At 42.9% G+C, this 17,196-nt stretch overlaps 1 protein-coding gene across 4 annotated transcripts in view; it reads left to right on the plus strand.

The window, feature by feature from the left end:
- The window catches only part of rgl1 (ral guanine nucleotide dissociation stimulator-like 1), a 174,575-nt gene that overhangs the window by 21,958 nt on the left and 135,421 nt on the right, over positions 1-17,196 (plus strand). For all 4 annotated transcript variants that reach the window (XR_013933340.1, XR_013933341.1, XM_080431395.1 and 1 more), the window contains exons 2-16: positions 2,587-2,697; positions 6,362-6,570; positions 7,596-7,670; positions 8,337-8,527; positions 9,456-9,580; positions 9,936-10,151; positions 10,601-10,704; positions 10,858-10,942; positions 11,545-11,634; positions 11,870-11,956; positions 12,668-12,700; positions 13,566-13,687; positions 14,426-14,515; positions 15,946-16,132; positions 16,713-16,964. Coding sequence is in view for 2 of the 4 variants with exons in the window: in XM_080431395.1 (XP_080287521.1) it covers positions 2,587-2,697; positions 6,362-6,570; positions 7,596-7,670; positions 8,337-8,527; positions 9,456-9,580; positions 9,936-10,151; positions 10,601-10,704; positions 10,858-10,942; positions 11,545-11,634; positions 11,870-11,956; positions 12,668-12,700; positions 13,566-13,687; positions 14,426-14,515; positions 15,946-16,132; positions 16,713-16,964 (1,977 nt within the window). In the remaining 2 variants the exon portion in view is untranslated. The remainder of the gene's footprint in view (positions 1-2,586; positions 2,698-6,361; positions 6,571-7,595; positions 7,671-8,336; positions 8,528-9,455; positions 9,581-9,935; positions 10,152-10,600; positions 10,705-10,857; positions 10,943-11,544; positions 11,635-11,869; positions 11,957-12,667; positions 12,701-13,565; positions 13,688-14,425; positions 14,516-15,945; positions 16,133-16,712; positions 16,965-17,196) is intronic.

A 17,196-nucleotide genomic window follows, 5' to 3' on the forward strand; every position in this document is an offset into this window, starting at 1 on the left:
TGCTGTTTATCTGCACCTGTGATTGTTTGGGGCGGGTTTCTCTCTCTCTCTCCCTCTATACAGCGTGTTATGAATTCAGCCCAAACAACCACCCTTCTTCCACCAACACAGCTTCACCGTGGCTGAGTGCCACTGGCTGTCCGTGTCCGTCCGGCCGGCCTGGCTATTTGAGCATGTTGATGGCCATTTCTGACCCGTGACCCCCAGTTGGCGTCCGTCCTTTCTGTCTGGGGGGAGAGAGAAAGAGAAAGTGGACTTTGACATTGAGGCATTTTAAATGGAGGGAAAGTTGGATGGAAGGCGAGAGTGGACTAGGCTGTTATTAACTGTGTGCGGAGATGGCCATTGTGTGTGTGTGTGTGTGTGTGTGTGTGTGTGTGTGTGTGTGTGTGTGTGTGTGTGTGTGTATTGTGAGTGCGTGTGTGTATATTGTGAGCTGTGTTGGGTTTCTGGTTTATTGTGCTGTTTTGTGCTGCGTCGTGCTACTTGATTGGGTGATATGGACTTTGCTGCGGTCTGTTTGTCCTCTTTTTATAGGATTAAAATTATATTTTGTCTGTTGTCACAGCACTCTGCCTGGACGCCTGGCTTTGCTACTCTCTGACTAAGCACAATTGTTACATTAGATTTAACTCTCTACTCTCCCCCCTCCCCACTCTTTATGCACTCTGCAGTTTTTCCCAGCACACTTATTTCTTACCAAACTAAAATTGTGTGTGTGTGTGTGTGTGTGTGTGTGTGTGTGTGTGTGTGTGTGTGTGTGTGTGTGTGTGTGTGTGTGTGTGTGTGTGTGTGTGTGTGTGTGTGTGTGTGATGCATACAAATGTGCATAGTTGTGTGTGGTTAGGTGTGTTTATGGCTGAGAATCCTTTTCCTTTTCTCCGGTCTTCTATAATAGAGGCTGTACTGTAGAGTTGCTCTTAAGATATTTTGGCTCTGTGGCTACAGTGAGATTCTGCTGGTAATTAGCATGCAAACAGTCATAATTAACCCATTAAGACCTGAGGCCGATTCTACAAATGCCTTCTAAATCCAAACAGTTTTCTGAAAAACGTGTGTTGCTATATATCGTCGGGCAGAAACCTCTTGTCTCCATATTCTAATTTTTTGTGTTTTTTCCCCGTAAATGATGAATGCCCTACTTGATCATACTACAGCATCACACAAATCATCAAAAGTAGCAGATCCACAAGCTCAAAACGCGAAGCTTGTAGATCTGCTACTTTTGCTACTTTTGAATTTGAATCTTGTTTCGGACATATGAGGTTTCCACCCGACAGAGACGATACATAGTAGCTAAAATCTAAAATGACACGGACAGATGCAGAAGAGAGATTTAGCCTCAATGGCTACAGTGAGATTCTGCCGTTAATTAACATGCAAACAAACTTAATTAAATGAAATGCAAAACAAAACCATGCAGACAAACAGAAAGGATTGATCTCAGATCTTTTACAGTAGGTGTACCCATAATGATCCCAGATAAGAAAGCAAGAGGAAAAAAACAAGCGAGACAGGGACAGAACTGAGAGAGGGGGGGGGGAGAGTTTTTTGGGAGAGATGCACTGGGAGAGAGAGAGAAAGAGGGAAAAGAGATGAGTTGTAGAGAACCTGGGAAATAAAGAGAGTTCACTGGAAGGAAACAAGAGGGAGGGGAAGCCTTAACACATGTTGGAGTGTGGGGGTTGGGAAGGCAGTCAGTCTCATTATTTTACTGCACTTTAAGTCGTGTGTGTGTGTGTGTGTGTGTGTGTGTGTGTGTGTGTGTGTGTGTGTGTGTGTGTGTGTGTGTGTGTGTGTGTGTGTGTGTGTGTGTGTGTGTGTGTGTGTGTGTGTGTGTGTGTGTGTGTGTGTGTGTGTGTGTGTGTGTGTGTGTGTGTGTGTGTGTGTGTGTGTGTGCGTGCCGCTTTTCTTCCATGTATGTGTCACCCATTCTTTTCCATTTATCTATATCATTAAAACAGAGACTTTAGTAGACGTAATTAGTTAAGCCTCAACACCTCGGCTGTTCCCAGAAGACGGCATCAACAACAGCATCTCTGTTCTCCTGAAGTGCCGTGCTTTAAGTGAACATGTCGTTTATTGTGTGACTTACTTACTTGCATTGTAATTACATATTCTATTACACCATTCAATCCGGGAAAGCATCTGTGTCATTTTAGATTTCTTTGGCTATCCAAAAATAGCAGATATACAAGCTCGTAGATCTGCTATTTTTTTTTAAATCGTGAAATGTACGCTTTAAAAAATATATATATATTCCAAAAATGTGCACACATTTTCACGAAAATAGCAGATCTACAAGCTCATAGCGCGGCACTCGGTGCTGCACTATCAGCTTGTATATCTGCTATTTTTGAATAGCCAAAGAAATCTTAAAATGACACAGATGCGTTCCCGGTCTTAATGGATTTAACAACATTTCTCAATCAATGGACTGTGGAGATGTTGTGACTGTGGCTCAAGTAGAAATAACTATTCTATTCTGTATTATTGTTCTCTTGGTGTCCATTCTCTCTTCCTATTGATCAACTTAACAGTTAACAATGTTGTTCCCTCTCTCTCTCTCTCTCTCTCTCTCTGCAGAGCTCGGTGCAGGACTGGGGGGAGGAAGTAGAGGAGGGAGCCATTTACAACGTGACACTGAAGCGGGTTCAGATCCAGCAGGCTGCCAACAAGGGAGCGAGATGGCTGGGGGTGAGTAATAGTCCTTTTTTGACGTCTTATGTCCACAGAACACAGCTTGTGTAGTACTCAAAACCGTTGTAGGGCAAGTTACACTGACCGTAGCAATTTCTCAGCATGAGTGCATGCATACCCCATGGTAAATTGACAACAAGTAATGATGAGTGTAACCGTTTCATTCATGGTTCTTCCAAATTGGAGAGTTAGTAGTTTCTTTGTATGGCAATGGCTTAAGACAGTAGTTTTCAACACTTTTCATATCAAGGTCCATTATTTATTCGGCATTTGAGCCACGGACCACCATTTGATGAGATTTTGCCTCTCAGACCCAAGACTTTAGAATATCTTGTTGTTGTTGGATAAGATTGTGTCCACAATTCCATGCTGTATTGATGTTGGTACCATAGGAGAGATAACAGGCCAACGTTGATCAAAATAACAATTCTTAAATTAAGTAATGCAGACGTTTAACAATAATGTAACTTTTGAGAGCGTAAGATGAAACCAAATGGACCCGTAAGGGTCTAAAGAGTTAAAGATCTATCTAATAAGGCTCCATTTGGTTACCAACTCTCCATGATTTAGCTGGGGACCACCTGGAACCGCCTCAAGGACCACTAGTTGAGAACCACTGGCTTAAGAGGTAGGGTGGCTTGGGAATGGCAAGGATGCCGGTTTGATCCCTGAATCCTCTAGGCTCTTTGTGTAGGATGTGTCCTTGAGCAAGACACTGAACCCTTAACTGTACACAGTCTCTGCAGAATCTAGACAGTCTACACACAGTCTACATAGTCTCCCTACATCATCTACACAGTCTCAACAATCGGTACACAGTCTCTACTGTCTCTCACCATAGAGAAGTGAATACACATGTTTAGCTGTAGGAAATGAGAGCAGTAAATGGTGTAGTTAAGGCCAGGGCAACTCCTTGCAACAAAGCCGTTTTAGAGACCGTTGCAGTGGTCTCTGGACTGACCAGTTGCAGACTGGTTCCATTTTGGAATAATGGTTTCAAGGAGTTGCATTGGTGTGGACTGGCCTTTACTATGTAGACATCAGTGGAAGAAAACATTAGCGAGTTAACCGGCCCGCAGCGTAGCCTACACATCACTGTCTCACACTGCTGGTGTGAAATGATGGCCTTGGTGGCAGATTTCACTACACTGTAGCAGAAGTTAGTTGGCGTGCCGAAGACAGCTTGTTGTACACAACCCAACACTTGTCTGGCCTCGTATGGGACCATAATCCATTACCTGGAGGACGATAGATTAGGGGAGGGGACTAACAAACCAGCTCCAAAACGCACCAAAAGCCAGAAATGGTGGGATATTGTTCTTGGGGCTAGCAACCATTAGTGCAGTACTGGTGCAGTCTTCAGACTTTAGTCAAAAGAAAACCCTCTCTATTGTTTGAAGCAAGCATTCAGCTGCAAGGCCCTCTGTGTCAATTTGGTTCCACTTGTACACTCAGAGTTAAATTAACACTGTGGATTTTATTGTGTAGTATCATGCACTACTAGGGCTGTTGTTTTGACACTTTAATCATAATTCTCCCAGTTTTTAGACAACACCCAGTGGAAAGGCTGGCGAAAATCAACAGTTTGACCAGAGCTGGACTGTTTAGCCAAAGCACGTGATTTCCTGACTTTCTGTTCACCAATAAAAGTTCTCATTCCATTGCAGTGGCACGTGTTTTTATGAATTGTTAGTATAACAATGGGGTTGAACTGTTAGTCCAACAAGAAATTGATTTAATAGGCTTTTTCATTGTCAGAGCACTGTATAAAAACTGAATAAATTGTTGCCTGTTCCTCTTCTGTCATGACTTAGCCTGTGTCCATGCAAGCACTGCAACAACAAATACTCCTAGATAACAGATACAGTTAATCATTATCAGTTTAAAAACAAAAGCACCTTCTGTTGCATGAATTATTCTATGTACTACTGTACATGTATAGAACACATAAAAAGTGTATATCGTCAGTGTCGCGCAGAAACCTCTTATCTCCATATTACAGCATCACACAAAAACATCAAAAGTAGCAGATCCGCAAGCTCAAAACGCGGCTCGAAGCGATGCGCTTTGAGCTTGTAGATCTGCTACTTTGGATGTTTTTGAATTTGAATCCTGAAAGGTAACAGTTTTGGACATATGAGGTTTTCCACCCGACGAAATATCTCGCATATAGAAGGGGTTAAAAGCATGGATTCAGGATGTTATGTTGTTTGTTTGCTTTCCCCCTTGTTTGCTTTCCCCTCCATGGATCTGACATGGGAGATTGAGATTGGCTCCTTTTGAGGAAGAGAAAGATGGCAGCCGTGCCCTCGGAACCCTCACAGAGACGGGCTACACTTAACCAAGGGCACTTAGCATGTCTTGCCAGCTATATGCATTTATTCCCAATGTTATAATGCTACTTAAAGATTATGCTGGTTTCTCTACCAAAACAGACTTTGCTACTGTACTGCAGAAACAAGCACGCACGCACAGGCCTATTGTAAACAGCATATCGTTGCAGAAACCTCTGATCTCCAAATAATTTCAAATGTTAGTTTTTTTCGTAAATGAACGCCCTACTTGATCATACTACAGCGTCACACGAAAGCATCAAAATGTAGCAGATCTACAAGCTCAAAGCGACACGTTTTGAGCTTGTAGATCTGCTACTTTTGCAACTTTTGAATCCTGAAAAGTAAGTAAGTAAGTTTTTGAACATATGAGGTTTCCACCCCGACTATTATGGAACCACACGTTTGCTGAGTGCGCAGTTGCTCTCGTCTATGTTTCTCTGTAAATAATGTACAATTCATTGTAAACAACAGAGTTGTACAATACTGTGGCATTAATGTACCTACAGTGGGATTGTAAAGTTAGCAGTATTGAACTGGCTTTGGCCCTGCCCTGCTGATCTGTCCCCTAGTGACAGCATGCATGCATAATAGCACATAGCAACGTACAGTAGGTCATCTCCACAGTGATTAGTGAAGTCAGCATATTTCTTGTGTGTTCGGAGCTGTGTTATCAGAGAGTGCTGGTGGTGTGGGAGAACTTGGCTCTGTCCTCCTGTCTGTCTCACTCAGAGGAGGGGACGGTGGGTGGGTGGAGGAGGGGCTCTCTCTCTGATTAAAAGCAGATTGGAGCGTTTCCTGTTGTAGCGTGCTAACTGCACCAAGGTTTCTCTCTTTTTCTCCCCCCCTCCCTCCCTCCCTCTCTCATTCTCTCTTTCCTCCTGTCTCTCTAAAAGACCATTGACTGTAGGTCTCTATCCTCTCTCCTATAAATGACTCCCGCGCGCCCCCTTTTCTGTTCCTGCTCATTCTCCTTGGACCCCCGTCCATTGAGTTCAATGGACAGGTGGCGCCATCTTGAGAGGTTTTCAGCTGTTGCTTTCAAATGGTGTGACGTCACGTTCTCTTTGTACATAATGACAAGCCCAAAATAGGGACAGGCAGGTTCAAAGTGGTTAATAACTATGTGTGTCTGTAATTATGTGATAAACTGTGTAAGCTGCAACCAAAGCCGGGTAGGAGGGTCTATGCAGCGGATGAACAGACTAATAACAGAACATTTACAGTAAAGCTCACTTCTCGTTCACATCGGATCAGTCAGTGTAACATAATCCCTGCGTGTTTGTGTGTGTGTTTAATGTGTGTTTTTAATGTTTGTGTCCATCCAGGCGGAGGGGGATCGCCTGCCTCCCGGCCACACGGTGAGCCAGCTGGAGACCTGCAAGATCCGGAGCATCCGGGCAGGAACGCTGGAGCGCCTGGTGGAGACGTTGCTGACGGCGTTCGGAGACAACGACCTCACCTACACCTCCATCTTCCTGTCCACCTACAGGGCGTTCACCAGCACACACACCGTACTGCAGCTGCTACTGGACAGGTACCGCATAGCGCCGTTTCCCAAACTGTGGGGAGGGACCCATGTTTGGGTTAAAAGACACATTGTCCATAGCAACATAAAAAAATACTAATAAAAAAACTAATAGATTCCATTAACCCATTAACTCTGACCCCGAGTTATCCCGAGTTTTAGGGTTATACCCTCAGTGCCAGAACGAGAAATCCAGAGTTTTAAAAAAAATATATATATATATATATATATATATATATTATTTTTTATTTATTTTTTTGAAAAAAGTGTTCAGAACCCAAGATATCATTATCTGAAGATTTGCAGCTCCATCCACTCTTTGTTTAACCTATAACTGAAAAAGGCTGTATCTCGCTTCCTAAGCACTTTTCTTTTACTTTGAAAAAAAAAAAGATGGTTCGCAATAAAAAAAAAAATTCATTGGCACTGAGAGAGTTAAGACCGGGAACGCATCAGTGTCATTTTAGTGTTGAGCTATAACCATTATTGTATACTTTGGCTATTCAAAAATAGCAGATATACAAGCTTGTAGATCTGCTATTTTTTTTTAATCTTGAACATTTGTGCAAATCTTTGAATGTATGTATATATTTTTAAGCGAACATTTGTAATTCAAACCTTTGCTTCTGGAGGTCCCTGGAACAAAATATTTTACAAATATTTACTTTATATTTTACAAATATTTACTTTATATTTTACAAATATTTACTTTATATTTTACAAATATTTACTTTATATTTTACAAATATTTACTTTAAAAATACATATATTCAAAAATGTGCACAACATTTCAAGATTTTTCAAAAATAGCAGATCAGATTAAATCCTGAATTCATATGAAGGCTTGCACAACATCAACGGTTCCATCATTTTGAATAGAACCTGACCGAACTCAGGGTTTGCAGGGTTTGTTAAAACGACACAGACAGCCTACACATGCATACCTTTTGAACAGGAGGTTCACCGACTGATGATAATGAAAATAATGATGAAATCATGGCTGTTGGCAAACCTCTCATTATTATCTCTCTCAGGTATGGAAGTGTGGAGGCGAGCGTTGGGCAGAATGAGGGAAGTCGAGGTTCTGAAACCAAAGGAGCCATCCGAAAGTAAGATGATTGACCTGTAATCCGATTCCCTCTTCCCTTCTTCACTTCCTCTGTAATACTTTTCTCTGGCTGTTGCATTGGTGATCTGATCTCCACACATAACATTTCAGTACAACTCTCAACACTCTCAACTCACAACATCTCATTGTGAGATGATTAGGCCTGTCATAGTTATTACATAATCGCCTAATCGCAATTATTTGAGATAATTGCAATTATTTGAGATAATTGCAATTATTTAGCATAATGTTGATAAATGTTAGATTTTCAAACATTTTCAAAAATAGTGGAGCTGATCTACAAGCTCACAACGCGTCGCTATAACGTGTTGCGAGCTTGTAGATTGTCTATTTCCACTATTAATGTTTTTTTGAAAGTATTTGAATGTATTAAATATGTCAGTCATTTCTTTGTGTATTTAGGTTATTTGTCATATCTGCCCTGTGCATACTTCAAAGCCTAAAAGCAAAACAGAAATTTAATTTGTATTCATAAGTTCCAGTGTTACACGACAAAAACACAATTAAATTGTTAATCGCAAGTATTGTGTGACAATTCATCGTCATATAAAATATCATAATCGTGACATGCTCCTCGCTTTTCTCACCCGACTGTCCATCTTGCAGTACCGGCTCTAATCTTTGTTTCTCTCTCCTTCTTGTCCAGTGCCTTGGCTTCCATCCTGCGTGCCTGGCTGGACCAATGTCCAGAGGATTTCCAGGAGCCTCCGGACTACCCCTGCCTCCACAGGATCATGGGCTACCTGCAGAGGACTTTGCCAGGCTCGGAGCCCCTCAGACGGGCACAGGGCCTGTTGGACCAGCTGCAGAGCGAGGCCAACGTGGACGAGACCGAAGGTTAGCGTCTGACGGAGACCAGTCCAATTGCCATCAAGCCAACACAATCTGTTGTCTAGAATAAAACAATCTAATTCACTGCAGAGAATAATGCAGTTAAGCTGTTTCCATGCACAGTTTCCATGCAGTACTGGGATTATATCGTTGCTGTCAGAAACCTCTTATCTCCAAATGTTGTGTTTTTTCCGTAAATTAACGCCCTACTTGATCATACTACAGCGTCACACAAAAGCATCAAAAGTAGCAGATCCATAAGATATACAAGCTCATAGCGTGGCACCGAGTGCCGCGCTATGAGCTTGTAGATCTGCTTTTTTTTGTGCAAATCTTGAATATATATATTTCTTTTTCAAAGCAGACATTTGTAACTCAAATCTTTGCTTCGGGCGGGGGGGTAAAAAAACTGTTAGGATTTAGAAGACATTTGTAGATGTGTTCCCGGATTGAATGGGCTAAAATCTATGCATCATAATTATATTAGTGTGACCCAGTTATTTTTTTTTGGTAAACTTAAGAGTAACACTTGTCAGACACCCATGTCTGTGATGCATTGTAGCCTGCTTGTGGCACTGTATCATTGTGGTTTTTAGGAGCTCGTAAACACTTGTGGAGCTTTATAACAATGATCATGACACATTGTAAAACATTCTGTGACGACTTATGGGATCAGGTGTTATGGTACTTGCAATGGCTGATTGCAAGTATCATGATATGGTCATTGCACTGCAACTAATCTTTTTAATCTGGTTATATCCTTACAGTTATAGTATCAGTAACGTGATAAGACTGCTTATGTGCATGTAAATGTTGGAAACTTGTATCTGCCCAGAATCGGTTCATTAATAGTCCCTTACTTTCTTAGGCTTACTCCCTTTATCCACATTGATTTCTTTTTTAGTTCAATCAACTCTTGTTTGGTTGCTCCCAGGTGGTTTCCACGGTAACAGTTCATTCTGCCTGGGGGAGGAAGAGGAAGTTGAGATCGAGGTCCAAGAGGACTTCCTGTCGTTTGAGGCCGACTTGATAGCCGAGCAGCTGACCTACATGGACGCGGTAAGGGAAGGATCACCAGCACTCACTCTGTCCTTTTTTAGGATCTCTTATTTATTGTGTCACGGACGTTTCGGCCAACGGCCTTCCTCAGCGTGAATAACACAAAGACATAAAAAGGAGGGGGGAAAAGGAGAGAAGGATGAACATGAGTGAATGAGGGGGTAGTAGGACAGGGGAAAAGCTACACAACACAAAGTAGAGTTCAGTAGAGGGTGTTCACTTAATTGAAGAAATGCACACCCCAGGAGCGTTTGCTGTTGGATTAAGACGGCATTTATTTGTATTAATATCCCCTTGATGTTTTCTTCAGCTCTCTTATGCTAACAAGTGTTCCCCCTCCCTCCTGTTCTTCTAGTTACTATTTAAAAAGGTGGTCCCCCACCACTGCCTGGGTTCCATCTGGTCTCAGAGGGACAAGAAGCAGAACAAACACAGTGCCCCCACCATCCGTGCCACCATAACCCAGTTCAACGCCGTGGCGGCGTGCGTGGCCAGCACGGTGCTGAGACGCAGGCAGATCCGGCCGCACCTCCGAGCACGGGTCATCCAGCGCTGGATAGACATCGCTCAGGTACGGCTAAAATAGTGCTAAAATAGTGCTAAAATAGTGAAAATAGCCGATTTACAAGATCACAACGTGACGCGTTGTGAGCTTGTAGATCTGCTATTTTCACTACCTTTGTGTGACACTCTTGTATGATGAAGTAGGGCATTTGCGGTCGGACAAGGTTTCTGTCCGATTTTACATTTGCATTTTAGGTATTCATATGATGGTCCTGTCCTCTTATTATTATCTCTTATTATTATAAGAGCGAGTGCCAACTTGACCTTGTACTACTTACTCACTATGGGCTGTTTATAATAGGGGTGATTGTGCACTTGAAGCCAATTTTACTGTCACTCTTGTTTATGTAGCTCAAGTACGCGCCCATAAGAACGGCAGTATATTAGTGCATGAACGGGCGAATCTGATGGATCACAACGTTAAGCTTGGATTTGTGTTTAATTACCGCCCTCCAGGAGTGTCGTATGCGCAAGAACTTCTCCTCCCTTCGAGCCATTGTGTCTGCGCTTCAGACCAATCCCATCTACAGGCTGAAAAGGGCATGGGCCTGTGTGAGCAAGTATGTTTCCGTATTCTTAACAATTCCATAAATATTCCTGCTTAGTCTTGACTAAAGAGTTTAACCCTTTGGCAGGATAGTTGTGCATTGGGTTTATCTTTCAGTCTACTCGTTCCCTTGTTTAACTCTTTCATTGTGTGTGGCCATGCACAGAGACAGCATGCAGACCTTTGAGGAGCTGTCTGACATCTTCTCAGACCACAACAACTACCTGACCAGCAGAGAGCTGCTCATGAGGGTGAGTTACTGGACATCATTGGGATGAGGTCGCTGTCAAAGATTGTTTTTTATCTTGATCAGGTTAAACAACCCATTAATACTGGGAAAGCATCCGTGTCACTTTAGATTTTAGCGTTGGCTATTCAAAAAAAGCAGATCTACAAGCTCACAGCTGCTCACAGAGCTTGTACATCTGCTATTTTTTAACATTTTTGAAAAAGTTAAGAATAATTTTGCAGTTTTTTAAAACAAATCTTCTCTTCTGGGGGTCCCTGCCACAAAACATTTTCAGATGAGGGGACCGCGGCCATATACTGTATATCAATTTGGGGGTCCTTGGCACGAAAACGTTTGAGAACTACTGATTTAGAAGGCATTTATAGAGTTGGCCTCAGGAAATGGGCTACATATGCGTAGATATACTGCATATTGTAAAATAACCACCTAAACCCCAGCATCGGTATTGTTGGGAAAGCTTTCGCTGAAAATAGCCAATCGACAAGCTCACAATGTGATGCAGCGCGTCGCGTTGTGAGTCGAAAACAGAAAATACACTAGTATTGAGCCCTGAGGGACTCCGGTTACCCATATAGTTAAAGTTTATTTCCGTTTCCTTTACAGGAGGGCACTTCAAAGTTTGCCAGTGTGGAGAACGGTGCCAAGGATCACCACAAACGCACTCACAAGAGACTGCAGCTGCAGAAGGAAATGGTGAGGAAAATGGCAGCTTTACTACCAGACTCAGCAACAATGCCCTTGGGGCAACACAGCCTATTTAAAGGACAATGAAATTGCTCTTTATATTTTTAGACATCTCGTTTTTTTCCCCCCAAGGCAACAAACATACTGTAAATTAAGTTCTGTTATTTTTGGTACAATAGACCCATTCTCTTTGTAACCCTGAGCTATGGATTGTGTGTTTTTGAATCTGTTGTTTGCTCAACAGGGAGCCATGCAGGGAACAATACCATACTTGGGGACCTTCCTAACAGACTTGACCATGCTGGATACAGCCTTGCCTGACCTGGTGGAGGTAAAAACATCACCCTAACGCCTGCTCAGTGGTTGGTTTGTGTATAGCATTGCTGTGGGCTGGAAACCTTGTATGTCCAAAATATGGATATGGAAAAAAGAACCAATGTGTTCCAATGAATCCAATGAGTTATTATTTAGTCCCAAGCTCTTCCATTGGTTAAATATTTATAAATCCTACGGGCAGATGGATATTATAACTTTCACTTTCAGAGTTTTTTCAGAAATAGCTAAAATAGTTGATCTTACAAGATCACAATGCGTCGTGATGCGGTGCATTGTGAGCTTGTAGATCAGCTATTTTCACTACTTTTGTGCGACCCTCTAGTACGAAGTAGGCCATTAAAAAACCATGGAGATAAAAGTTTTCTGTCTTACAGCATTGATTACGCAAGTGTGCACTTGCATGTGTGTGTATGTGTGTGTATGTGTGTGCAGGTGAGCTTGCGTATGCGAGTCTGAGTGATGGTGGAGTTTATCGAACTCTAGACCTCTCTCGCTCTTTCTCTCTCTCTCTCTCTCTCTCTCTCTCTCTCTCTCAGTGTGTAAACTACTGTCAGAAAGTGTGGAGCGTTAAGTTTCCATGAGTGAGTGAGGAATTTAGCTGGTTCCATTTTTGGAGTGGTCCAACCTAACGCTGTTTGTCTAAGCCGCCCGCTGGTATGTGATGTCTGGGCTCCTCTGACAGCGTGCTCTTTGTGTCGTTCCGCAGGGTGGTCTGTACAACTTTGAGAAGAGACGCAGGGTGAGTTTTCTGTCCGCCGCCGCTCATAGATCCTGCATGTCACACTGCCATCACATGATTCCGCTATAGGCTTGACAAGTGGTGTGTCAGTGTGAGCGAAGCATAAGCTTCAAAGTGCATTAGGTCTGAGCTCTGATCTCTCTCTCTCTCCCTTTTTCTCTCTCTCTCCCTCACTCTCTCTCCATCTCTGGCACTTTATTACTTTATCTCTTTATCTTTTGTGTCTGCTTCTCTCTCTCTCTCTCTCTCTCTCTCTCTCTCTCTCTCTCTCTCTCTCTCTCTCTCTCTCTCTCTCTCTCTCTCTCTCTCTCTCTCTCTCTCTCTCTCTCTCTCTCTCTCTCTGTTTTCCATCTTTTTGTCTCTCCTGTCATTCTCATGGATTAAAGTTCTCAGTCGCCACGACTAATTTCTATTCCATAGAAGTCAGCATGTCTTCCATGGAAGCATGTTGCGCAGCGAAAATAGCCGATCTACAAGCTCTCAATGCTTGAGAGCTTGTAGATGGGCTATTTTGGGATATTTTAAGATTGGAGCATTTGAACTGGCCAAACTAGCAATATGTTCAGAAGCATCTTCCATAAAATCGAATATTTCATATGAAAGCAAGGGTTAAAGCCTCAGTCTGTGATTTCTTCACCTGGTTGGCAGTATGTAGAACAGCAGGAACAATATTACTAAAACATCATCATTTTACATATTGTGTTGATTGTTTAGGAAACAGTGCTAGACTAGTGTGTGTGGGGGGTGGGGGGGCTCCTTTCACACTGATTCACAACTCGCACATTTAGGACTTGGTCATACAAACATTTTCAGCCGTGAGATTATATTTTTTGCTTTAACCCATGCATAATTCTCCCCACTGCAGGAGTTTGAGGTGATCGCCCAGATCAAGCTGCTGCAGTCGGCCTGTAACAGCTACTGTCTGAGTCCCGACCCGGCCTTCCTCCGCTGGTTCAAGAGCCAGCCTCAACACAGTGAGGAGGAGAGGTAAATGATGCAGACTGACTGACCCCCTTATCTTTTGATTGCTGCCTCTGATCTATTAGATTAGGAGAGAGAGTAACATGAGTCTATGGGGGGTTTTATTGTTCCCAGATCCACAATGATAAAGCCCTCTTTCTCTCATTGTTCTCCTCCTCTCCCCACTGACCTAATGCTCTATTGTTTTGCTCTTCATCTCCATCACTTCTCTGTCTCTGTCACTCTCTGTCTCTTGTCTCTGTCTCGCACTCACGCACGCACGCACGCACGCACACACACACACACACACACACACACACACACACACACACACACACACACACACACACACACACACACACACACACACACACACACACACACACACACACACACACACACACACACACACACAGAGAATGCACAAGCCCAATATATCGTGGTTGTCGAGCAGAAACCTCTTATCTCCATATTCTAACTTTTTGTGTTTTTTTGTAAATTAACGCCATACTTGATCATACTACTACAGCGTCTCACAAAAGTATCAAGTAAGTAGCAGATCTGCAAGCTTGAAACGCGCCGCGAACGCGTCACGTTTCGAGCTTGTCGATCTGCTACTTTTGATACTTTTGAATCGTGAAAAGTATCAGTTTTGGACATATGAGGTTTCCACCCGACAGAGACGATATATTTGGTGGTTTGCTAATGGTTTATTATGGTATTTCTGTTATGGTATTTTTCACGTCATTTCTGTCTTTCCTGCAGCTATGCCTTGTCCTGTGAGATAGAAGGGCTCGGTGACAGCAGTCCAACTTCACCCAAACCTCGCAAAAGCATGGTCAAGAGACTCAGCCTGTGAGTACACAAAATGACAGCATGAAAACTGCAGTAGAAGTTATAGGGACTATAGCCTCTGTGTGAACATAGAAAAAAAAGACCCTGAAAACATAGTTTTTCCTTGGTTTGGACAGGATTTCTCACCACATCATTGTTGAGGGGAACGCTGTGTGGCCGATTAATGTTATCCACTAATACCAGTGGTGGACAAAGTCCTCAACCCCAGTACTTGAGTCAAAAGTATAGTAGCCTCGATCTCCAGGCTTTTGTTGTTTAGTTTTGCTAAAAAATAAAAGCCTGGACCAGCGCGTCAGTGTACCCGGTATAGGAAGTGTTTCATTTCCCCAACCAACCAGAGTGCAGTGGGCGTCGCTCGTAATGTTGTGTTGACGGGGCGGGGGCTGACGGACAGATCGGTGAACCAATGGGATCAGGCGCATCCTCGCCGCGCTGATTTTAAACCCGCCCCTCTAGACACGAAAGCAGGAAGGCTAGTGCAGCCTAAAAGTATAGAGACTCCTGGTCAAATATGTAGTTGAGTTAAAGTACTGGAGTACTTGCTTTAAAAGAAAAAATACTTAAGCATTCAAAAGTAGATGCTTTCAGGGTTAGGAGTAATTTTCAAAGAAATATCAACGCATTGCCTCACGACGCATTGTGAGCTTGTAGATGAGCTGTTTTCACTATATTTGAAATAGGGCTTAAGTGGGTAATTCATAATGTAGAGTCAAAAGTACAATATTTGAGAGTGGTGACAGTCATTAGTATCCAAAAATACAAGTACTCAAGTAAACTAGCCTACAGCAGTGGTTCTCAAAGTGGCGTCTGGGGACCCTTACGGGTCCTTGCGGGGGGGTTCCAGGGGGTCCCCAGCTAAAGTAGTTAACATAGCATCACAATCATTTTAACCACATTATCCATTTATATGGATGCTATTCAAAAAATAGCAGATCTACAAGCTCACAGCGCATCACTTCATGCAAGCTTGTACATCTGCTATTTTTTAAAACCTTTAGGAAGTTTCTCTTCTGGGACTTCCTGGCACAAAACCTTTTCAGATGGGGGTCCACGGCCCCAAATACATATCAATTTGGGGGTCCTTGGCACGAAAAAGTTTGAGAATCAAGAAGGTATAAAATAGGGAGTTTTATAGGGATAAAGTTGTTAATGTATGTTTTATAATGTAATAATTTATATCTGCAAAGTAACCAGTAACTAAAGTTTTCAAATAATTGTAGTGGAGTAAAAGTACAGTATTTTCCTCTGAGGTGTAGTGGAGTAAAAGTTAAAGTATAGACAATTGGAAATACTCCAGTAAAGTAAAAGTACCTAAAAATTGTAAACTTAGTTACTTTACACCACTGCTAAACAGTACTCAAGTAAATGTACTGTCTTACTGTCCACCACTGACTAACACGCACCACGCCACCGGCCTGTTTTCCTTCCAGCCTGTTCCATGGAGCAGACGTATCATCATCAGCCAGCTCTCCCGTCAGGGAGACGCCACGCTCGCCCCCTACTGGCAGCTCGGGGGAGAGCATGGACTCTGTCAGCGTGTCCTCCAGTGACTCCAGCAGCCCGTCGGACAGCGAGGGACTCACACCCACACACTCCTCAGACGCCCAGCAGAACAAGGTGAATGATTAACTCCTCGTGGCACACTTAGGCATTTCTCTTTGCTCTCCCACAATGGCTTTTACTCTGGGAATGTTATTTTTTGTATTACAAAAAATATATATAAATCAATAAATACAGTATTATCGTTGCTGTCGGGGCAGAAACCTCTTATCTCCACGTTTTAGCTTTCAGTTTTTTCGTATATTTACACGCGATAGTTTCAAAAGTAGCAGATTCGCAAGCTCGAAACGCGGCGCGAAGCGATTCGTTTTGAGCTTGTAGATCTGATGCTTTTGAATCCTGAAAAGTAACAGTTTTGGACATATGAGGTTTCCACCTGACAGAAATGCATTATAAAAAAACAAACAAACAAAATTATACGTATTATGCATAACCGCTTTGCACAAAACGTTAACCACTCTCAACCTGGTGTTCCTATTTTAGGCATGTCATTATAGATTAAAAAATATATAGATTCAAAACAATTGCAATCCTTACTGTAATCGTCAATCGCAATTATTTGAGCGACGACGAATCATCACGTGAAAATGTCCTAATCGTGACAGCCCTGTGTTTGACTGTGTCCGTCCGTCCGCAGCTGTCGGAGTCTTCGTCGTGTACTTCTCTCCACTCCATGGACACCAGCTCCTCTTCGGCCAGCGTCCCTCAGACCCCCGCGTCCCCCTGCCTCCCCGGCCCGCCCTGCACACACCGACGGTCACACTCCCTCATTCCCCTGTCTCCCACGTCCCCGAGCCAGCCGCCGGTGTACAACACCCAGGCCCAGGACGCGTGTATCATCCGAGTCAGTCTGGAGCAAGGCAATGGCAACCTCTACAAGAGCATACTGGTGAGTAACTGTGTGTATGCGCACACACGTGCGTGTGTGTGTGTGTGTGTTAGTGTTGATTTCATCGACTAGAACTATGACGAAAAATGTACGTCGACTACCTTTTTTCACTGACGAAAACTAAGTAAAAACGAAATAAAAACTAAGCTATGACGACTAAAACTAATACTAAATATATTGACAATTTCGTCAACAAATAAAAACTAGACTAAAATGTTTGGGAGGGACTAGT

The sequence above is a fragment of the Gymnoscopelus braueri genome (assembly GCF_963280865.1).
Source record: "Gymnoscopelus braueri genome assembly, chromosome: 6".
Taxonomy (NCBI): domain Eukaryota; kingdom Metazoa; phylum Chordata; class Actinopteri; order Myctophiformes; family Myctophidae; genus Gymnoscopelus; species Gymnoscopelus braueri.